A 23,647-nucleotide genomic window follows, 5' to 3' on the forward strand; every position below is an offset into this window, starting at 1 on the left:
GGGGCTTGAACTCAGGGCCTGAGTGCTGTCCCTGAGACTCTCTTGCTCAAGGCTAGTGCTGGCCACTTCCAGTTTTTGAGTGGTTAATCGGAGCTAACAGTCTCTTGGGGACTTTTCTGCCCAGGCTTACTTGGAACCATGGTCCTCAGATCTCAGCCCCCAAGTAGCTAGGATTACAGGCATGAGCCACCAGTGCCCAGCTTGTGAGACTCTGATCTCCAACAAACTACTCAGAAAAAGCCAGGAGTGGCACTGTGGCTCAAGTGGTAGAGCACTAGCCTTGAGCAAAAGCAGCTCAGGGACAGGCCCTTAGTACAGCCACAGGACTAGCACAAAAATGTAAATCAAATATTTGTGTGCTCACAAAGGCTGACAGTGACCCTTAAAGGATTGACAGTACTGGTCATGATGAAAAGGTTGAATTAAACAAGGGTGAGCTCATTGTGCAGGACCAGAGGTAGATAACTCTGATAGATGCAGAACCTTGCAGTGGGTGTGCAGAGTGAAATTTGGGGCACTGGAGGCATGGCTCAAGTGTTGGAGTGCCTGCCTAACAAGCACAAGGCCCTTAGCTTAAGCCAGTTCCCCCCCACACACACAGGGGGAGGGGGGGGGAAAGCTAAGTATTTCAAGGAAGACATATCTATAAACAATCAAATCCAAAAGTTTCTAGGATTGGTGGTTGTACCTTATCAAAGACTGACTATTGTCTCGCTAGTGACAATGCCTTAATCCTAGTTACTCTGTAGGTTCTCAAGAAGGTTTTGGCTCAAGATCAGCCTGAGCAGAAAAATTCAAGTATCAGGATGGGAGCTGTGGCTCAAGGAGTAAAGGGCCATTTCGGCAAACACAAGGCCCTAAGTTCAAGCCCCAGTACTCGGGTTGGGGGAGGGGGTGTGTCAATGAACCTGAGATCCTCCTTCCTTCACATCCTAGTGCTAGAATTACAGTCATGAGCCACTTTGCCTCGCTGAAAATGAGAGATTTAAAGTAGGACATTATCAACTATTTTAAAAACCACAATAATAAGGATCTCCTTTTTTTTTTTTTTTTTTTTGCCAGTCCTGAGACTTGAACTCAGGGCCTGGACACTGTCTCTGAGCTTCCTTTGTCAAGGCTAGCGCTCTACCACTTGAGCCACAGCGCCACTTCCATCTTTTTCTGCTTCTGTGGTACTGAGGAATTGAACCCAGGGCTTCATGCCTAGTAAGGCAAGCACTCTACCACTGAGTCACATTCCCAGGCCAAACCTTTCTTATGGAGTACATCCACTCTAGGTACTCATATTTACATTTGTAAGTTCACTGAATACATCTAAACTGGCATCTCTACAAAGGTTTTCATCAAGTGATCAGTCCTCTTTTTTCCCATAGGTGGTTCTACAGTTTAGTCTTTTTCTATAAAAAGAATATCTGCCCCGGGCACTGGTGGCTCACATCTTTAATCCTAGCTACTTAGGAGGCTAAGATCTGAGGATCGCAGTTCAAAGCCAGCCTGGGCAGGAAAGTCTGTGAGACTCTTATCTCCAATAAATCACTCAGAAAAACGGAAGTGGCGCTGTGGTTCAAGTGGTAGAGCGCTCACCTTGAGCTGAAGAGCTGAGAGACAGCACCCAGGCCCAGAGTTCTAGCCCCACGACCAACAAAACAAACAAAGAATATCTGCTTGCAGAATTTGGGTAAATACGAAAAAGATTAGCTTTGTGAGATAGGCTTGTGCTTCGTTACCTAAGAGGCACTGCACCTGCCTGATAAGATTGTATCTCTAGTCTGGGACGGCGGCTCAGTAGTAGAGTGCTTGCCTTGTGTGCATGAGGCCCTGCGTTTGATTCCTCAATATCACATAAGCAGAAAAAGTTGGAAGTGGCACTGTGGCTCAAGTGGTAGAGTGCTAGCCTTGAGCTAAAGAGCTGAGGGACAGTGTCCAGGCCCAGAATTCAGATCCCATGACTGGCCAAAAAAAAAAAAAAAAGATTGTATCTCAAGAAAAATAGTAAAACCCATACCTTGAAGTAGGATTGTGAGTAATACTGTTAATTATGAGGGGGTTTAGGAATGACCATGTATTAAGACTGAATCACTCAGTAAATATTTACTTAGGATTTTGCGATTATAAATTATAATGACAGATATAACAAAAAGAATAATCAGATATGAACTTGTACTAAAAGAGCTTACAATCTAGCAAAGCAGATCTACTCAGGGATATAAGATAGAACATTAAAAATAAGTAGAAGAGAACCAGCTTTGAACAAAAAAGCTAAGAGACAGCATTCAGGCCCTAAGTTTAAACTCCAGTATTAGCACCAAAAAAAAAAAAAGACAGGAGGGAAGGACAATAACTACACTTCTTTATATTCTTCTAGACTTCACAGTAACTTGGAATAGAAGAAAGGTGGTGGTCAACTAACAGTCAAGCAATTCAGGTTGTCTCTACATAAATTAGAGGTGATGATTAAGCAGTGGTTATATGGGGGAAAGCCCTCAAGGATAGTTAATTCCAAACTAAACACATTATCTTTTTTTCTGCCATTAAGTTTGGTAACCAAGCCTAATAAAATAAAATCTACAGAGCAACATTTAATGGTTCAGTTCCTTGAAGTAATTAAACTCTAAACCATGTTGACAGAGGACTAGGCTTCTGCCTAAGTCACTACAGCTCATTAACTCTCTTAGCTCACTCAGGTGTAGAAAAATAACAAAGGAGCTGGGTGCCAGTGGTTCATGCCTGTAATCCTAGCTCCTTAGGAGGCTGAGGTCAGTCAGCCTGGGCAGGAAAATCCATGAGACTCTTATCTCCAATAAACCACCAGGAAACCAGAAGTGGCGCTGTGGCTCAAGTGGTAGAGTGCTAGCCTTATGCTGAAGAGCTGAGGGACAGCGTCCAGACCCAGAGTTCAAGCCCCATAACAAACAAAAACAAAAAACAGGTTTTACTTTTCTTATATTCCTCTACACTTTTTTTTTGGGGGGGGGGGCGGTATTTTTGGTGTTTTTGAGACGGTTTTGCTCTGTAGTCCCATGCTGGTTTCACACTTGTGATCTTCTGCCCCAGCCTCCCAAGTGATGGGGTTGTAGGCATGCACTCTGATGCCTGACTGTCCACCTCTATCTAAGGTTCCCATCCTTAAAGCAGTCTGATATCCATGTAAGTAGAGCGTTCATACCCTATGTCTCTTCCTGCCTTGTTCAGGGTTGGAGTTTTCTTCTATGGGCCTTAAACATTCAGGAAGACCTTCAGGGAACTCTGCTCCTGAAATTGGCTCCTGAGTGCACTTGGCCTTGAATGAGGAAATGTAATTAGAAGATGCAAATAAATTCAGGCTCAGTCAACTCCTCTAAATAGCTTTGATATGTATTTTTCTTTTTTCATGTTAATACATCTGACAATTGGAATTTATTTCTTGGGTATTATGAAAAAATAGATAAGCAGTGACATTTAGATAGACTCAAGTGAAGATTTTAGTTGATGAAGTAACAGTATTTTTGCTGAACTTTTTTGGTTGAAGAAGTATCAGTAGTTTTAAGCCTACAAATAGAGTGCTTAATATATTTAAACAGCCCACAACATACAGTGCACAGCAAACCTGCTTCTGGTCTAAGAGGTTTTGTGTAGCTAAGGAAGTCCCAGCTTCAATCTACACTGAGCAGGGGCCACCTTGTTGTCCTCACATGAATGAAAACTAGTCAGTTTGCCAGCTTAGAGACTTATGGGAATTCATAGTTCGTCTTACTATTGCTGTGTACCTCACTATGTTAGCTGTTTCATTATTATTTCTACGTACCTAACTGTCTTAAGCCTAAGCTTTTTAAAATGCATTATATTGGGAAAAGAAACTGCCTCATATATAATCAGAATTATATTGCCTACCTTTTTGACTCTAATGCCTGTGATTTGCATAGCCCCTCCCCTTAGGTCTGGATGGAGGATATCTTAAAGTGAAATGACAGACCAGGAGAATAACAACAACATCTCAAGTAATCCCTTTGCTGCTCTTTTTGGCTCCCTGGCCGATGCCAAGCAGTTTGCCGCAATCCAAAAAGAGCAGCTGAAGCAGCAATCTGGTAAGTGGAAGAGCCAATAGTAGCAGATGACATGACCTAGAATGGAGACTCCCCAAATTAAATATTCTTAAGAACTTAATTGCAATGGAATATAAATTTTGGGCAGTTTGACTTGTTTGTTTGTTTTCTGTCTGCTTGTTCAGGGCAGAAGTTGGTTTACTTTTGGCTTTTATTGTTAGATTTGTTTGGGGGCCTTTTCCTCTTCTGTCCTCCCTTTTGCACAGAAAGAGACCAGATAACAGGTGGTTCCCTAGAAACAGATGCCAATTGTACAAAGCTGTCAATCACTTAGTGTTTTTTCCCCCAATCCTGGGGCTTGAACTTGGAGCCTGGCACTGTCCCTGAGCCTCTTTGTGTTCAAGGAGAGTGCTCTATCACTTGAGCCACAGCACAACTTCCGGCTTTTTGTGAATAGTTTATTGGAGATAAGAGTCTCACAGACTTTCCCTGCCCAGGTTGCTTTGACCATGATCCTCAGAACTCAGCCTTCTGAGTAGCTAGGATTACAGGCATGAGCTACCAGTACCTGGCTTCACTTAGTGATTTTTTTTTTGGGGGGGGGGGAGGGGTCTGGTCGAGGGGCCTGAACTCTGGGCCTGGGCCCTATCCCTCAGCTCTTCAGCTCAAGGCTAGTGCTCTACCACTTGAGCCACAGAGCCACTTCTAGCTTTTTTTTTTTTTTTTGCTTATGTGGTGCTAAGGAATCAAACCCAGGGCCTCATGCATGCAAGGCAAGCGCTCTACCACTGAGCCACCTTCCCAGCCCTCACTTAGTGATTTTTAAGTTAATTATCTTGTTAACATAGGTGTGAAAAACATTCTGCATGCAGTTGTAGAAAGCAGATGTCAAAGGAACAATGATGAAAGCTTTGCTATCTGACAAAAGAGATTTATTCCTAAGCATAGCATTTCAGAGGTCCTTTTGGAGGAAGTGTTTATTTCATTTTGCTGCATTCCCTCTTGTAGCTTACTGCTGCTAGAACTGACTTCTAAGATCCTAATGCGTAGCTTTAATATGAAAAGGAGAGCCAGGCGCTGGTGGCTCACGCCTGTAATCCTAGCTACTCAGGAGGCTGAGATCTGAGGATCGCGGTTCAAAGCCAGCCTGGGCACGAGAGACTGGGAGACTCCTATCTCCAATAAACCACCAGAAAACCGGAAGTGGCACTGTAGCTCAAGTGGTAGAGCGCTTGCCTTGAGCTGAAGAGCTGAGGGACAGCGCCCAGGCCCACGACCAACCAAAAAAAAAAGAAAGAAAAAGAAAAGAAAAACTTCTCTTGATAACTAATCCTCATCTGGGATCACATTTAAGATCAAATCCACCTTCCTCTTAACAAGTCACAGACTAAAAGAATTAGGCTGACGGTTGTCATACATATTAATCCTGAGGACATTCACAATCATTCAGACTAGAAATTGATCCCTTTTTCCAGTTTCCAAAAGGAATAATTATGGGTTGTAGTTGTGGTTTATTTTTTTTTTAAGTGAAATATTTGGATTTTTTCCCTTTATTTCCGAGAAACATTTAGAGGCACAGTTCAGCTGTAGCCTTGCTTTGTGGTTAGAATTTAATAAAAAAGGAGGTAAAGTCAAGGTAAACCCATGGTAGAGAGAATGACAGATGAAGCCAGAGGAAAATAAATGCAGTGCTGACCCTGGCCCTGGCTGTGAGCTTACAGAAGGCTGGTCAAGTTGAGTGTATTGCAAGCACCAGCAGTGGGAACAAGGCACATGTCTTCCTGTTACTATTTTGGCAGCTCACGCATCATCTTTGGTTGTTTACTCTGTTTATCATGCCATCAGATCCAGCCTGTTTGCCACCAGCTGTTAATACTTTGCCATGACCTTTGCCTCCCATACTGAGCTTCGTTTTACTAAACCCACCACTCCAAAGCCACTCTTACTTCTGGGAGTTTTGCCTGGACTTTCAGAATAACCATTCTGTCACCAGAGTGGTCAGAAAGGCACATAGAAATTCACATTTGGCTTGTAGTAAATAGAACAACTTTTACAGTCACAACATTTTGAGAGACAATGAAGATTCAATTAATAAAAAAGTAAAATAGGGAGGAAAAAAGAGGAACAAAAGATGTGACAAACAACTTAAATCTAGTCTCACTAATCATAGAGAATTGTTCATTCATACACTAGTTAGATCATTTCTTTTCTATGAGCTTTATAAGATTCATGGGGAGGCACATGAGTCAGAGAATCTCTAAGGGCAACTTGGTAGTATGTATTAATGCTCTAAATATTTGAGCTCTTTCAGCCAGCAATTTCTGCTTCCCTGAATTTATCCTTTAGAAATAGTCATATAAGTGGGAAAAGCAAACAATGAGATCAGTTAAAATAGTCTTTTTTCTTTTTTTTTTTTTTTTTTTTTTTTTGTTGGTTGTGGGGCTTGAACTCTGGGCTTGGGCACTGTCCCTCAGCTCTTCAGCTCAAGGCTACCACTTGAGCTACAGTGCCACTTCCAGTTTTCTGGTGGTTTATTGGAGATAAGAATTTCACGGGGGCTGGGAAGGTGGCTCAGTGGTAGAGGGCTTGCCTTGCATGCCTGAGACCCTGGGTTCGATTCCTCAGCACCACATAATAAAAAAGCCGGAAGTGGTACTGTGGCTCAAGTGGTAGAGCGCTAGCCTTGAGTTGAAGAGCTGAGGGACAGCACCCAGGCCCAGAGTTCAGGCCCCACAACCGGACCCAAAAAAAAAAAAAAAAAGAGTTTCACGGACTTTCCTGCCCAGGCTGGCTTTGAACCACGATCCTCAGATCTCAGCCTCCTGAGTAGCTGGGATTACAGGCATGAGCCACTGGCGCCTGGCTTAAAATTGTCTTAAAGGTAGAGGAGGGCATAAGGAAGAGTGGAGAGGGTGAAGTTGAAGGAGTACATTGTATGCATATATATAAATATGATACTATGGAAACCCTCCTTGTACAGCTAATATATGCTAATAAAGTATCTTCAATATTTATACAAGTGAACAAAGAGTTACATCCAATTTATTATTATATAAATCATTAAAAAACTGAAAAATCCTAGTGTTGATCAGTTAATAACAAACATGGAATTTAAGTAGCTACTTAAATCACACAGTATATGCAAAAAATCCAACACAAAATTGAACTACTTCAGCATAGGGATGGAAATGGGGAAAGTAAGAAAGATTAATGAGAGTGTGGTAAAAGTTATAGCCAGGGATTTCAGAATCCTATATTTGATTTACCTGACCATTAATTAGATTAGTTTGTTTTACATCGAAACTTATTCTCAGCATTTGTCATTGTGGTCAGTACACTTGATTCTCTCTACAAGAAGGAAATGTAATGTCTAATAGCTTACCTTTTCTGACAGATGAACTCCCAGCTAGCCCAGATGACTCGGATAATAGTGTGTCAGAGAGCCTGGATGAATTTGATTACTCTGTGGCTGAGATCAGCCGCTCGTTCCGATCACATCAAGAAATATGTGAACAACTCAACATCAATCACATGATCCAGAGGATCTTCCTCATTACTCTGGACAACAGTGAGTCATAGGCGTATAGCCAATCTATTGATTATTCTACCCTTCTGCTTGGACTTGGGTTTGAACTTAGTCTAGAGACTCTTGGCACTTAGAAACCTGTTGCATCCAATGGTGAAACAAATCTAGTCCACTGAACTCCCGGGAACACGGGGTCTGTATTTCAGTAAAGCTCTTGGTATGACCTGAAAATAGATCTAAAACTAGTCATGTTTGATACCCACTGGCCATATAAATTACTGACTTTTACTACTTAAAAACAAAGTGAAAACAATAGCCAAGCCCATTTTCTTCTTAGAGTGGAGCCTGAAGGGGTATCAGTGTGTTTTTCTTCTGTGCCATATCATAATTAAACCCCAAAATTAGTACTGATCTCTACAGTTTACTTAAAAAAAAACAAAAAACAAACAAACAAAAACAACCCTGGGGTTTGAACTTAGGTACTCTATCATTTGAGCATGCCCACCCCTTTTGCTTTTAGTTACTTTTCAGCTTTTTGCCCTTGCCAGCCTTGGGCCACAGTCCTCCATTTATGTCTCCTTCATAGCTGGGAATAGATGTACACTACCACACCCAAATCATGGGAATTACTCTTCAAATGTCATGAATGACCATAACAAAACCTGTGTTTTTAAGTTGGGTGTTGGGGCTATATGCTGCTTTGTGAATCAAGGTCCCTGTAATCATACCTGAGCCAAGAGAAATTCTGTCAAGATCAGTTGTCTAGACTTGGGTACAGTTGTGACCATTTATAGTCCTAGCTACTGGGAAGACTAAGGATCACTTGAGCTTTAAGGAACTCAAGGCCATCCTAGACAACATAGCAAGGCTTTGTATGTAAAACAAGACCTGCACAAAACCAGGAGCATCATCCTTAACCTGTCAGATTAAAACTGTTTCCCAGGTGATCCAAGCTTGAAAAGTGGCAATGGGATCCCCAGCCGTTGTGTGTATTTGGAAGAAATGGCATTGGAGCTGGAAGATCAAGACTGGCTTGATATGAGCAATATTGAGCAGGTACCATTCTTATATTTCTATCATGTCCTCAGTAAAAAACGAGCCATGCAGCTGAATCCTCTTCATTGCCCTCCAACCATGATCTCAATTACCCTCATCTCTACCATCATTTACAGTGATCCTCTCTTACAGTCTCCTTGTCTACTCTGGCCATATGTCCAAATCTACCTGTTATTTAAGAACCATTTAAAAGGCCATCAAAGCTTGCCAGATAAAAATTATTGCTCTTTCCTCCAAGTGTCTCACTATCGTGATCTCTTATAGGAATCAACACTTTCTATCTCATGTCTGGCCTTTCTACATAGCTCTCTTATCTCTCCCTACTAAGCTCTTAAATTCTTTAGGACTACTGCCATTTTTGTTGTTGTTGCTTATATACTTTCAGAAATCAAAACAGGCCTGGCACCGGTGGCTCAGGCCTGCAGTCTTAGCTAGTAGGGAGGCTGAGATCTGAGGATCATGATTCAAAGCCACCGGGACAAGAAATTCCATGAGACTCTTATCTCCAATTAACCACCCGAAAACTGGAAGTGACACTGTGGCTCAAAGTGGTAGAGCAGAAAAGCTCAGGGACTGTACCTGAGTTCAAGCTCCTCACCCAAAAAGAAAGGAAGGAAGGAAAAAGGGGAGAGGGAGAGGAGGGGAGAGAAAAGAAATCAAATCAAAAAAATACTGTATTAGTAAAAAGTTTGTTTTGTCCCCAGTGTCCATGATACATTGGCCCCATTGTTTTGGACTGTGGAAAGATAATACATCACAATGGGAGAATGTAGTAAAGTAAATCACTTATATTACTAGACAAGGAAGACCACAGTCCTTTCAAGGGATCACCTCTGATGACTTAAGGACCTTCCAGAAGGGAGGAGTTGGGGAAGTGGGGAGGGAAGGGATGGTAGGGGAAAAACAAAGGTGGGGTTAACAATGCTCAATAGGAAATATACTCATTACCTTATTCATGTAACTGTAACCCCTCTGTACAGTGTCTTTACAATAAAAAATATATCTATTAGGGCTAGGAATGAGGCTTAGTGGTAGAGCACTTGCCTTTTATGCATGAAGCCCTGGGTTCAATTTCTCAGTACCACATAAACAGAAACAGCTGGAAGTGGCACTGTGGCTCAATGGTAGAGTGCTAGCCTTGAGCAAAAGAAGCTCAGGGAGAGTGCCCAAGTGCTGAGTTGAAGCCCCAGGACTGGCAAAAAAAAAAAAAAAAAAAAGGACCTTCCACTAGGCCCAGGTCTTGATTTCCACCACTTTCCAATCGCACCACACTGGCCTTTGGAGGACATTGCACTGCACTCTTCAGACACTTGGTGCACACTACTGGAATGAAAGTTGATAGTCAGGTTTAGAGTAGGCAGAAACAGGAAGATTCAAAGCCAGCTTAGGCAAAGTTAACAAAGTCCTATCTCAAAAACAAAATAAAGGATTGGCTCAAGTGATAAGAGTGCTGTCTACCGTTGCAAGGCCTTGGGTTCAATCAGTATTATAGGTGAAGAAAATAGCAGGAAAAGATACTTGACAACTTGGGAGTTTAACTTTACACATGTAAGAGAGCTTTTATAAACCCAATAATCACACAAAATAATAAATTTCATACATAAACCACTGATTCTCAGTGCCAGTCAAGTAATCTTTTAATGCCTACTCTGTGGTGAGGCTATACCACACAGTTTTTGGTTTGGTTTGGTTTGGTCATAGGGCTTGAACTCAGGGCCTGGGTGCTGTACCTGACTTCTTTTGCTCAAGGCTAGCGCTCTGCCACTTTGAGCCATACCTCCACTTCGAGTTTTCTGGTGGTTAATTGGAGATGAGTCTCATGGACTTCGCTGCCCCAGCTGGCTTTGAACCACAATCCTCAGATCTCAGACTTCTGAGTAGCTAGGCTTATAGGAGTGAGCCACCGGTGCCCAATGCACAATTTTCTTTATAAAGTTATTTTCTAATATTTTTCCCTTCCCTGTAAATCAGGTCTATGATTCTTAGAATAACCCATATCAAAATTACTTTTTTACCTCTTAGTTCTAAAGGTTAATTTTGCAATAGTATAGTGTTTTTATTTGTTTTTCTTAATAGGCCATCTTTGCTCGGTTATTACTTCAAGATCCAGGAAACCACTTGATTAACATGACTTCTTCTACAACATTAAATCTCTCTGCTGATCGAGATGCAGGGGAAAGGCACATCTTTCGTTACCTTTACTCCTGCTTCCAAAGAGCTAAGGAAGAGGTAAAGGAATAATCCCTATTAAATACTATATTGTCCCTTGGATGTGACCAAATTGGCATGTAACTGAATTGGATCACTGTACGTGTATGTGATATTATATACATTTATCCTCCTCATAGTGTGGAACTGGGTATTAGAGGCACTCTAAACTGACTTCTAAAGATGTGATCCTATTTCTGTGGCTTGGAGTCCATCTCAGCTAACCTCCTGCCTCCTATTCATATTCTTTTTCTATCCTCCCTCTCCCTCTCCTGCCAGTCCTGGGGCTTGAACTCAGCACTTTGGCAGTGTCCCTGTGCTGCTTTTGCTCAAGGCTACTATTCTACCACTTGAGCCACAGTGCCACTTCCGGCTTTTTCTGCCTATGTAGTACTGAGGAATTGAACCCAGGGCTTCATGCATGCTAGGCAAGCTCTCTACCTCTAAGCCGCAATCCCAGCCCCTCCTATTCTCTCCTTAAACCACTTTAGAAATCACCCCATTAAGCTGGGCTGGTGGCTCTCACCTGTAATCCTAGCTACTCAGGAGATCGAGACCTAAGGGTTGCATTTCAAAGCTAGTCTGGGCCGAACAGTCTGTGAGACTCTTATCTCCAATTAACCACCCCCAAAACAGAAATGGAGCTGTGGCTCAGAGTGGTAGAGCACTGTCCTTGAGGAGCACAAAAGCTCAGGGACAGCATCCAGGCTTGGGTTGAAGCCCCAGGAGCGATTAAAAAAAAAACACTTATTTTTAAAATATAACTTTAATTTTTTTGTTTTTGTTTTTGTTTTTTTGGTCAGATATGGGGCTTGAACTCTGGGCCTGGGCACTGTTCCTCAGCTCTTCATCTCAAGGCTAGCACTCTACCACTTGAGCCACAGCACCACTTGCAGCTTTTTCTGTTTATGTGGTGCTGAGGAATCAAACCCAGGGCCTCATGCCTGCATGTCAAGCACTCTACCACTGAACCACCTTCCCAGCCCTAAAATATTTTTAAAAGATCTGATTAAACCATTTACACTACAAGTATAGAGTAGGCTAAGCTTGGCACTTCCAGTCTAGAATTTCAACAAGTGATTTCTTAAGCCAAAGAATGAATCTGTTGTAAATTTTCAAGCATCTGCAAGAAACCAGTATTGTTTTGGGACATCTTGTCTTTCCCATTGTTTGTTGTGTCGACCCTTGTTCTGGTCCTAGAAGGTGTACTCTTCCCTGTCTTCATGTTGTTTGCAGATTACCAAAGTTCCAGAGAATCTGTTGCCCTTTGCAGTGCAGTGTAGGAACCTCACTGTGTCTAATACCCGAACGGTTCTTCTCACCCCAGAGATCTATGTTGACCAAAACATCCATGAGCAACTGATAGATTTGATGTTAGAAGCCATCCAAGGAGCCCGTGAGTACATAAGATCTTTCCAAATTTCAAATTCCTCTTCATTTCATTAGAAAGTTTCAGAGCCATTATGGTTATGGTATAAATAAAGGAGGACAGCTCACATATCTTGATCTTTGACTTAAATACCAAAAATAGGACGAATAGAGCCAGTAAATGGTGCTAGGGCTGTAACTCACCGGTGGTGCAATTTCCTGGGATGCACAAGGTCCTGGCTTTGGTCACCAGCACCTCAAGAAGAGAGGGTGGGGGGAGGAAGTGTGCTAATGTATAAAAATATTCCAGTGGCCTCTTTTTTTTTTCTTTTTTTCTTTTTTTTTTTCTTTGGTCAGTCGTGGGGCCTGAATTCTGGACCTGGGCACTGTCCCTCAGCTCTAGCTAAAGGCTAGTGCTCTACCACTTGAGTGTCAGCCCCACTTCCAGCCTTTTCTGTTTATGTGATGCTGAGGAATCGAACCCAGGGCCTCATGCATGCAAGGCAAGCGCTCTACCACTGAGCCACCTTCCCAGCCCCTCCTTTCTCTCTTTTGTCTTGGGTTAGATTTTGAAGATGTAACTGAATTTCTAGAAGAAGTCATTGAAGCATTACTGTTGGATGAGGAAGTTCGAACATTTCCTGAAGTTATGATTCCAGTGTTCGATATTTTATTGAACCGGATAAAAGATCTGGAGCTCTGCCAGATCCTCTTGTATGCATATCTGGATATTCTTCTGTATTTCACTAGGCAAAAGGATATGGCTAAGGTAAGTCTGAAAGTAGTCTATGTTCATTGAACTTGTGACTTAACATTTCATACTTCCGTGCTCCCAGGGCTCAATATCATTACCTACAAAACAAGAGAAAGATGGATTGGTTGTTTTTTATATATACATATACATATATATATACTGAATTCTTGGAGGCCTTGCATCCCTTGCACTTTTATCTTGCCATACAGATGATTAAGGGGAACTTGTCTTGTCTTACAGGTTTTTGTAGAATACATTCAGCCCAAGGACCTTAACAATGGGCAGATGTATCAGAAGACCTTACTGGGAGTCATTCTCAGTATCTCTTGCTTGTTAAAGACTCCGGGTGTGGTAGAAAATCATGGCTACTTCCTGAACCCATCTCGTTCCAGTCCTCAGGAGATCAAAGTGCAGGAGGCCAACATCCATCAGGTGGAACTGTTTCCTAGGGTATCCTAGTCCCAGATTGTAGGTTAAGTCATTTCCTCATGAACCATGTCCAGTTTAGGTTACCTAAGCCTCTTTTGGAAAGCAGATTGGTCTTGTTGGCTTTTGCTGTACCAATATAAGGAAAGGCCCTCTTGTGGCATTTGGTAGGAGTACATGGGAATTTGCCTTGGGGTGAAAGCAGGCTATTGCAACTCTTGTCTTGCTCTGTGCGGTAGTACTGCTACGTCCCCTCAACCCCCACATTTCTTACCAAACCATTCTTATCACTTAGCTCCTAAAAGTGTTTGGCTGAGCTTATGAACCTTTTTTTATCTTCTTCTATCTTCCCACCAACTATGCCCTTTCTGCTTGGACCTTTTAACAAAATTTTAATAGAGGCAGACCACCATGAGGCATCTAAGTGGGTAAACTGGGGACATTTTAAGTATCTCATTCACTATTTAATTATCACAACTCTGTCAAGCAGGTGTTGACAAACCATAGCAGTAGCCAAATCCAGCCTGCCACCTGTTTTTGTAAATAAAGTTTTATGGGGCTGGGAAGGTGGCTCAGTGGTAGAGTGCTTGCCTTGCATGCATGAGGCCCTGGGTTCGATTCCTCAGCACCACATAAGCAAAAAGAAAAAAGCCAGAAGTGGTGCTGTGGCTCAAGTGGTAGAGTGCTAGCCTTGAGCTGAAGAGCTGAGGGACAGCGCCCAGGCCCAGAGTTCAGGCCCCATGACCAGGACCCACCCCCCACCCCACCCCACCCCACCCCTCCCCCGCAAAAAAAAAGTTTTATTGAACAGCCATGTCCATATTGTGTATGGCTTGATTTCATGCTATAACAGTAATGTTGGATAATTGCTGCCAAGACCATGTAACAAGCAGAGCCAGAAAATATTTACTATCTAATGCTTGACAAAAAAAGCTAATGACCCCCTGTTGTCTTCAGTTTAACAGTAGCTTAAAAAAAATTCCTAAGAGCCCATACCTTTTTTTTTAATCCAGTCTGGGGGATGAGGCACAAAGAGAATGAGGGGAAAGATTAGGATTAGCATACTTTCAGAAACTGCCAACTGGTAAAGTTTGAACATCAAAAAAAAAATACTAGGATTGTGAAACTGGAATGTTCTGTGGTTGTATTTTCTGGTTAAACAGTTCATGGCTCAGTTCCATGAAAAGATCTACCAGATGCTGAAGAACTTACTCCAGCTCTCTCCAGAAACCAAGCACTGTATCTTATCCTGGCTTGGAAACTGTTTGCATGCAAATGCAGGCCGCACCAAGATTTGGGCCAATCAGATGCCAGAAATCTTCTTCCAAATGTATGCCTCGGATGCCTTCTTTCTGAATCTGGGTGCTGCTCTTCTGAAGCTATGCCAGCCATTTTGCAAACCCAGATCCTCCCGGCTCCTCACCTTTAATCCCACTTACTGTGCCCTGAAGGAGTTGAATGATGAAGAACGAAAAACTAAAAATGTACACATGAGAGGTAGGGTGGGGAGAAACTGGGCTTCTCAAAGTGTGTGTGTGTGTGTGTGTAAAAAACTAAAGATGTACACATGAGAGATAAGGGGGAACTGGGCTCCTCAAAGTGTGTCTGTGTCTCTTTAAGACAGTTTTGTTTTGCCAGTACTGGGTTTGAACTCCGAGCCACCCCCTACCCCCACTTGCTTGGCTTGCTTGCTCATAGCCACACCTCCAACCTGGCTGGTTATTTTGAAGATGGTACCTTGGGACCTCTTTTGCCCAGGCTGGCTTCAAATCTGAGTCTCTGGATTACCTTCATGAGTAGCTTGGATTACAGGCATAAGCTACCAGCACCAGCAAAGACAGATTTCAAGTGTTATGCTCTAGTGAGACTTCTCTGGATTTGGCAGCTTGAGCATTCATTCACAGATCTTAAAAAAACGAGACCTGAGAAGAAGGCAAATATGTTAACAGATAGTTATAATTCGCCTTCTTGCTAAGCTGTAGGAGCACAGAGCCAGAAGTGCATAATCAACTCCTGAGAAGCTGGAGGTTGTCACAGCTAAATCTTGAAAGACAAGTTAGGTTTTACCAGGCAAAAGAGCAAGAGACTCTCTTTATGCAAAGGGAAAAACAAGTGTAAGAAACGCAGACCTGGAAAGTGTTGACTGATGAATGAGGAGCAATTCAGTGTGGCTAGAATGAGAGGGAAATGAGGAATAAGTGGTGAATAGTAAGGAGGAAATGGGTCTGGAGAGGAAGAAGATTGGGACCAGACTGGAAAAAACTTAAACAGTATGCAGAAGTGAAAAGAAAAATGACTTAATGTTTCTACCACTCAGAATGAATTGCTTCCTAATTTTGATGTATCACTTCTACTTTATGACTCTGGTAATTATAAAAGTGATGCGTACCCAGGCACAGGTGGCTCACACTATAATCTTGGCTACTCGGAAGACTGAGATCTGAGGATGTCAGTTCCAAGCCAGCCCACTCAAGAAAGTCCATAACCATCAAAAAGCCAGAGGTGAAGCTGTGGCTCAAGTGGTGAAGTGCTAACCTTAAGCAAAAAAGCTGAGGGGCCGGGTGCTGGTGGCTCACGCCTGTAATCCTAGCTACTCAGGAGGCTGAGATCTGAGGATCGCAGTTCAAAGCCAGCCCGGGCAGGAAAGACCGTGAGACTCCTATCTCCAATAAAACCACCAGAAAACCGGAAGTGGCGCTGTAGCTCAAGTGGTAGAGTGCTCGCCTTGAGCTGAAGAGCTGAGGGACAGCGCCCAGGCCCAGAGTTCAAGCCCCACGACTGACAAAAAAAAAAACAAACTGAGGGATAGCACCTAGGCCCTGAGTCCAAGCCCTACGACTGGCACACAAAAATAAAAATGATACCTGCTCTAAAGCAAATAAGTACAGAAAAGTACAAAATATATATATGTGGTCAATTGCCTATCAATGAGAAAAATCTATTCCTTTTAAGTTTTGGTGATTGTATCAGTTATACAAAGGGGTCTTAACTATTTCTGTAGACAACAAGAAGCCAAAAAAAAGTAATTAGGTAAGGAAGTAATGTGACAAGATTTATTTTGAAAACAATAAGATTTATTTTGATAGCAATATAGAAGCTGAACAAAAGTAAGGGGAGTTTGGAGACCAAGGTAGATGTCTGTGGCTACCCATTCACCATTCCTTTTAACTTGTTTCAGGCTTGGATAAAGAAACCTGTTTGATCCCAGCTGTACAGGAGCCAAATTTTCCACAGAGCTACAACCTTGTAACAGAGAACCTTGCCCTGACAGAGTACACCTTGTATTTGGGATTTCACAGGTAACTCTTTTGCTATCATTGGAAAAGCAATATTTAGTTGTATTGACAACCAGATTGAAAGTGAGCCTTAGAGACTTACTATAAAGACTTAAACTGGAATCTGGTGGGGAGGGGACAATCAGGCATTTATTTCTTCATGTTTATGTGAATCAAATGAAGGATATGCTAATATTTTCTCGACATTTTAGAAATCATCAAATCATCTTCTGTTTTCATCTAGGAAAATTCAGTTATTTTCCTTTTATAGTTCACTTCCTGCTCATATTTTTATTTTCTACTCATAATTTTTTAAAACTTAAGTTTTAGTTGGGCACTGGTGGCTCACACCTGCTCAGGAGACTTGAGATCTGAGGAACAAGGCTTGAAGCTATCCGGGCAGAAAAGTTTTTTGGTTTTGTCAGTTGTGGGGCTTGAACTCTGGGCCTGGGTGCTATCTCTAAGCTCTTCAACTCAGGGCTAGTACTCTACCACTTGGGCCACAGCACCATTTCTGGTTTTCTGGTGGTTCATTGTAGGTAAGAGAGTCTCTAGGACTTTCCTGCCCAGACTGATTTTGAACGGTGATCCTCAGATCTCAGCCTCCTGAGTAGCTAGGATTATAGGCGTGAGCCACTGGCCCCCGGCTCAGAAAAGTTTTATGAGGCTCTTATCTCCAATTAACCACCAAAAAGATGGAAGTAGAAGCGAGGTGCCAGTGGCTTATGCCAATAATTTTAGCTACTGAGAAGGATGAGATCTGAGAATCGCAGTTTCATGACAGCCCAGGCAGGAAAGTTTTTGAGACACTTATCTCCAATTAATAACCAGAAAACTGGAAGTGGAGCTATGGTTCAGAGTGGTAGAGCACTATCCTTGAGCATAAAAGTTCAGGGATAGGGCCCAGGCTCTTGAGTTCAAGCCCCACAACCAACCAAAAAAAAAAAAAGGAAGCAGAACTGTAGCTCAAGTGGTAGAGCACTAGCCTTGAGTGGAAAAGCTTATAGACAGCACCTAGGCCCTAAGTTCAAGGCCCAGGACTTAAAAAAAAAAAAAGGTTCTGCTTTGTAGTAAAAGACAAAATTGTCAAACATTAAGACAGTTTTGATATAAGATTTCAATGAGACCAGTACAGCCACACTCTGAAGATCTGTGTACCTACCAGAAAAAGGACTGTAAGGTGTGAAGATTTCAGAACTAGTAGGTTGAGTTCCTGGCCAGCCACATGTCATCTTACGATTTTTGATTTCCTTTTACTTTGCTGCTTATAATTACCAGTATAAATAAGGAGAAATAAATAGGAATTCAGTCATAGTTCAGGTCCATGGAAAGAGTTTTTTAGCACCTTGTTAAGATTTTGTTTTGTTTTATTTTTTGTCTTTTCAGAATACTTAACATAGCATTTTCCCTCCAAACTTGCTCAAACAGTAAATTACTGAAAAACTTGTCTTTATTAGTTTTTAAATGACATGATTAACATTGTGAGACAGTAGATAGATGTTCAGCATATCTTTTAATCTGTTTAACAATCTAGATTCAGACACAAAAATGAATGTTATCTAGTTCCCTGATATGTTACCCTCAACATTAACTGTGAGCTTTTAACTGAGTGATTTTGGACATGTAGATTTAGTTATCCATAGCTTTGAATTCTTCTGGTAAAGAATATTTGGACAAACTATTGTGAAGAATAATTTCATTTTATATTGCACAGTAGAGACCTGGAAGTTGCTCTTAGATCACATCCCAGGTGGTAACTAGCTGATACGTGGTCATTACTAATCTGGAGTCCCTTTTATTTGCTTGGTTTTCTCCTAATTTGCAAACCATCCCTATCACCCCTTCAACACACGACCATCACACTGTGGCCTACTTTGTACTGGGCTTCTTGCACTTTGCTTAATACTTGCATATTTTATGTAACATCCAACGCTACACCCTGCTAAACCACGCTACTGCTCTTTGCACTGGCACTGAAGACTGCTATTTATGATTAGCTTCTTTGTTTTGAATGCTTGGTAACATTTTCCATTGCTGTTGACCTTCCCTGTCAGAAACTATTGGAATACTTTCTGTGTCATTGTACCTGCAACTCCCTACATCCTTGAAGAGAATCCCAAAAGAAAGAAATGAGGATATGTTTTGCTGAAGTAGTTTATAATAGACTGTCCTTAAATGAGCCTCCCTGACCCAGTCTCTTTTGCTTCCTTGGGGGCAGGTTGCATGATCAGATGGTGAAAATCAACCAAAATCTGCATCGGCTGCAAGTAGCTTGGCGGGATGCTCAGCAGAGTTCTAGCCCTGCTGCTGATAGTCTCCGGGAGCAGTTTGAACGACTGATGACCATCTATCTTTCTACCAAGACGGCGATGACTGAGCCACAGATGCTACAAAACTGCCTAAATTTGCAGGTGTCCATGGCTGTTCTCCTGGTTCAGCTAGCCATAGGCAATGAGGGCTCACAGCCAATAGAACTAACTTTTCCTTTGCCAGATGGCTACAGTGCTTTGGCTTATGTGCCAGGTAAGTAGGCTCTCCAATGGGAACTTCCTATTTATAGCCATCTAAGTTTAACTGGGTCACCTTGGAAGTGTAATTCTCAAAATACTCTTCCTTCACTATCCTTCCATTGTTTTTGGAGAAACAAATCAAACTCATAAATAATATAGTATTTACTAATCAAAGTATGAGGCCACACGAGGCCTTGGACTTGTTTCCCCAATGCTGTGCATATCAAAAGATGCAGAACAGGCAGAGTTTTCATGAGCTGTTCTCTTATTGATATTGTTTGTCATTCAAGTTACAGATTTGTCTGTCTAACTCTCTCTAAGCTTTTTTAAAGAAAAGATTGTCTCCTATCAGTTAACCCTTCTAGAAAGGAGATTGTATGTGTATGTAGTGAGGGATTAGTAGATACTATGCATCAAATCAGGCAAAATGTTCTTGCTATTTGCTATGTTTGCTACATATTGCTCTATAACAAATCATCTAACACATAGCAGCTTAAAACAAACATTCTCTCACAGTTTCCATGGGTCAGGAGCACTTGCTAGTGGTTTTACCTTATCAGGTTGCAGCCAGGCTACCAATCAAGGATATAGGAATCTGAGGATTCAACTAAGGCTGGAGGATCCAATTGCAAAGCCAGTCATGTGGATGTGGTCAGACCTCAGTTGTTTGCACAATGGGCCAGCACCCTCTTTTCTAGGCCACAGTCATCTCCTTAGTACTACTCATGAGATGGCATCTGGCTTCTCTCAGTACAAATCATCAAAATGGAAGCGGCAAGCTTTTATTATCACATCTTTGAAATGACATGTCATCACTTACACTGTATACTTCAGGGTGACTTCTTTTACCCTAGAAAGATGTAGGAAGAACCAGGCATGGTAGTATACACCTATAATCCCAGCACTCAGAAGGTGGAGGCAGGAGGATCGAAAGTTGGAGGCCAGCTTAACCTATGTAAATTTAAGCCATTCTGAGCTACACAGCAAAACCCTGTCTCAAAAAAAGAAAGCAAGCAGGGGCTGGGAATGTGACTTAGTGGTAGAGTGCTTGCCTAGCATGCATGAAGCCCTGGGTTCAGTTCTTCAGTACCACAGAAAAAGCTGGAAGTGGTGCTATGGCTCAAGTGGTAGAGTGCTAGCCTTGAGCAACAACAAGCTCAGAGACAGTGCTCAAGCCCTAAGTTCAAGCCCCAGGACTAGCCAAAAAAGAGAAAGAAAGAAAGAAAGAAGGGAAGGAGGAAGAAGGAAAGTGTAGGCTGGCCACCATAAGCTTCTAATGTAAAACTCCTGATCTGTAACTCTTCAGATACTTAAAGGACTGCTTAAATTATGGTTAGCCTTGAGTTAGGAAAATATGTAAGTGGTGTGTTAACAATAGTTTGGGTCATTCCTGTTCATATATTTACTTGATATACCTATAAAGGAGATTCTACATTTATTTACTTATCTGTAGGTTAAGACCTTTAAATTTTTTTAAAACTTCATCAAGTAGGGAGAACGGGAGAAACGGAAATATTTAGTACCAGTGGTCAGTAAATATTTTCCTTTTCAGAGTTTTTTGCAGATAACCTGGGTGATTTCCTCATTTTTCTCCGTCGCTTTGCTGATGACATCTTGGAGACATCTGCGGACTCCCTGGAGCATGTCCTCCACTTCATCACCATTTTCACTGGAAGCATAGAAAGGTGAGTTGCTGAAAGCGTGAGTCCCGGTTAGGAGCAGCAGAACATTCAAAAGACTTCTAAACCAAGAGATAAACAAGCCTGAATCATAAGGGGTTGCTTTTCAGAAGTTACGTTAATGTTAATTAATCACTTGACCATCCCAATGGACAGTCAAAAATCCCATTGTGGAGAGGCATAATAAGCAAAGGACTTTGCCCACAGAGAATTTGACTCTGCACATCAGATACCTTCATGGGAATTACACTGCTAGTCCCTGGTTAAAATAGCTACCACATTGCCAGAAATCTTACTAGTGGCATGCTGGTGCTAATGCTCTCCTATTAATTGTGTGACGCCAGAGCTTGCTTTTGCTGGTCTGAAGTGCATGAGCAGTTAACTTAGGTCAGTGTAACTTCGAATCTTAAGTCTCTAACTCATAGCTTCTAGACCTTTTTCGCAAAGAATATATATTACGGCTTTTAGAATTGCTTCCCTAGCTTTTTTGGTGCATAGACCAAAGGAAACAGACTCTTTTTTTGTCTGTCATAGGGCTTGAACTCTGGGCCTGGGCGCTGTCCCTCAGCTCTTCACCTCAAGGCTAGCGCTCTACCACTTGAGCCACACTGCCACTTGCGGCTTTTTTTTTTTTTTTTTTTTTTTTTTTTTTGGGTCCAGTTGTGGGGCCTGAACTCTGGGCCTGGGCACTGTCCCTCAGCTCTTCAGCTCAAGGCTAGCGCTCCACCACTTGAGTCACAGCGCCACTTCCGGCTTTTTTTCTTTTTGCTTATATGGTGCTGAGGAATCGAACCCAGGGCCTCAGGCTTGCAAGGCAAGCGCTCTACCACTGAGCCACCTTCCCAGCCCCGCGGCTTTTTTTTTTTAAGTTCACATTTGCTGCACAGTAAAGAGAATGAGGCAGGTCTTGGTGACTCATGACTATAATCCTAGCTACTCAGGAGACTGAGATCTAAGACTTGCCATTCAAAGTCAGTCTGGGCAGAACAGAGAAACTTTTTTTTTTTCTTTTTTTCTTTTTGGCAGTTGTGGGGCTTGAACTCAGGCCTGGGCACTATCCCTGAGCACTTTTGCTCAGGCTAGCACTCCATCACTTTGAGCTATTGCTCCATTTCTGGTTTTCTGGTGGTTAATTGGAGATAAGAGTCTCACAGGGACTTTTCTGCCCAGGCTGGCTTTGAGCCACGATCCTCAGACCTCAGCCTCCTGAGTAGCTAGGATTACAGGTGTGAACCATCAACTCCCAGCTGAGCAATTCTTTTATCTTCAATTAACTAGCAAAAAATTTGAAAAACTTGACTGGAGGTGTGACTCGAGTGGCAGGACACCAGTCACAAGCAAACAAGATGAATGACAACGAGACCTAAGGCCCCACTACCAGCACAAAGAAAGAGAGAATGACCCAAAATTCCCTGAGCCATATCAATAAAAAGTAGATAAAAGCAGACCTAAGGAAAAGTCATAAGTCCCTAAGTCTTGACTAGGTAGGCATGGAATAAATTTGAGTAACATATGACAATTATAACCTAATCTCATTAAAGCTTGGGAAAGCAAGTTTTATCCTGAGTGAAACTGTCAGAGAATAATATGAAGTAAATAATGCATTGTTGCCAGGCATTGGTGGCTCATGGCTGTAATCCTAGCTACTCAGGAAACTGAGATCTGAGGATCACAGTTCAAAGCCAACCCAGGCCGGAAAATCTGGGAGAACCTTATATCCATTTAATCAAAGAAAAAGCTGAAAGTGGTGCTATGGCTCAAGTGGTAGAGTACTAGCCTTGAGCAAAAGGAGCTTAGAGACAGTGCCCAGGCCCAGAGTTCAAACTGCAGGACTGGCCAATAATAATAATAATGCATTGTTATAAAAACAAATTGGGTGGCTAAGTATTAAATAGAGATTTAAGTACTCACCCTCAAACTTGTTCAGCTCTCACCTCGAGTTAAATGGTATACCCTGCATCACCCCAGTATTGGCAAACTTCAAACTGCACAGTGGATCTTGTTTTTTCTTGTAATGGCAGGATAAGGCATGTTAGCTCCCCTGTGGAGAGGCCAGAAGTGTGCATTTGGGAGTTCGTTTCTGCTTATCTTGCTTTCTGTCCTCCTTGCAGAATGAAGAATCCCCACCTCAGGGCCAAGCTAGCTGAGGTGTTAGAAGCAGTGATGCCTCACCTCGATCAGACCCCAAGTCCCTTGGTATCCAGTGTGTTCCACCGGAAACGTGTATTCTGCAACTTTTCATATGCACCCCAACTTGCAGAAGCGCTAATCAAGGTTTTTGTGGACATTGAATTTACAGGTAAAGTGGTTGCACAGCCAAGTCCAGAACTAAAAGCTGATACCAGTGGAATGTCATTGCTTGATCACTGTTGAATATCAGAAATGTCAAGCCATCATTTGTTGAATATCTGCTGTGAGCCAGGCTTGATGTTGAGTGCTTTTTAAATTCATTACACTACTAATCTGCCACCTTCTGAAAAGTTTGGCTTTATTCTCATTTTACCTCTGAGAACATGAATACTAAAAATTTTAATTTTCTATTCATGTCATACAACTAATAAGTGGTAGAACCAGCCAGGCACTAGTGACTCGTGTCTGTAATCCAAGCTATTCAGCAGTCTGAGACCTGAAGACTCACAATTCAAAGCCAGCCTGAGCAGAAAAATCTGTGAGACTCCATCCCCAGTTAACCAACCAAAAGCCAAAGCAAGGCATGGCTCAACCTGTAGAACACAGGCTGTGAACAAGAAAACTGAGCAAGAGCATGAGGCTCTGAGTTCCAGCCCCAGTTATGGGAGTTATGGGAAGAGACAGGGAGAAAGG

General features: G+C 42.2%; 1 protein-coding gene across 1 annotated transcript in view; it reads left to right on the top strand.

Moving 5' to 3' along the window:
- The window catches only part of LOC138810767 (ubiquitin conjugation factor E4 A), a 38,170-nt gene that overhangs the window by 1,514 nt on the left and 13,009 nt on the right, over positions 1 to 23,647 (top strand). The window contains exons 2-13 of the mRNA XM_069997972.1: positions 3,903 to 4,064; positions 7,417 to 7,590; positions 8,492 to 8,604; positions 10,681 to 10,833; positions 12,049 to 12,208; positions 12,747 to 12,949; positions 13,175 to 13,366; positions 14,524 to 14,857; positions 16,539 to 16,659; positions 18,854 to 19,158; positions 20,698 to 20,830; positions 22,936 to 23,123. Of these exons, the coding sequence (XP_069854073.1) occupies positions 3,944 to 4,064; positions 7,417 to 7,590; positions 8,492 to 8,604; positions 10,681 to 10,833; positions 12,049 to 12,208; positions 12,747 to 12,949; positions 13,175 to 13,366; positions 14,524 to 14,857; positions 16,539 to 16,659; positions 18,854 to 19,158; positions 20,698 to 20,830; positions 22,936 to 23,123 (2,197 nt within the window). The 5' untranslated portion in view covers positions 3,903 to 3,943. The remainder of the gene's footprint in view (positions 1 to 3,902; positions 4,065 to 7,416; positions 7,591 to 8,491; positions 8,605 to 10,680; positions 10,834 to 12,048; positions 12,209 to 12,746; positions 12,950 to 13,174; positions 13,367 to 14,523; positions 14,858 to 16,538; positions 16,660 to 18,853; positions 19,159 to 20,697; positions 20,831 to 22,935; positions 23,124 to 23,647) is intronic.

Source organism: Dipodomys merriami, unplaced genomic scaffold, assembly GCF_024711535.1.
Source record: "Dipodomys merriami isolate MVZ:Mamm:240054 unplaced genomic scaffold, mDipMer1.0.p SCAF_509, whole genome shotgun sequence".
NCBI lineage: Eukaryota > Metazoa > Chordata > Mammalia > Rodentia > Heteromyidae > Dipodomys > Dipodomys merriami.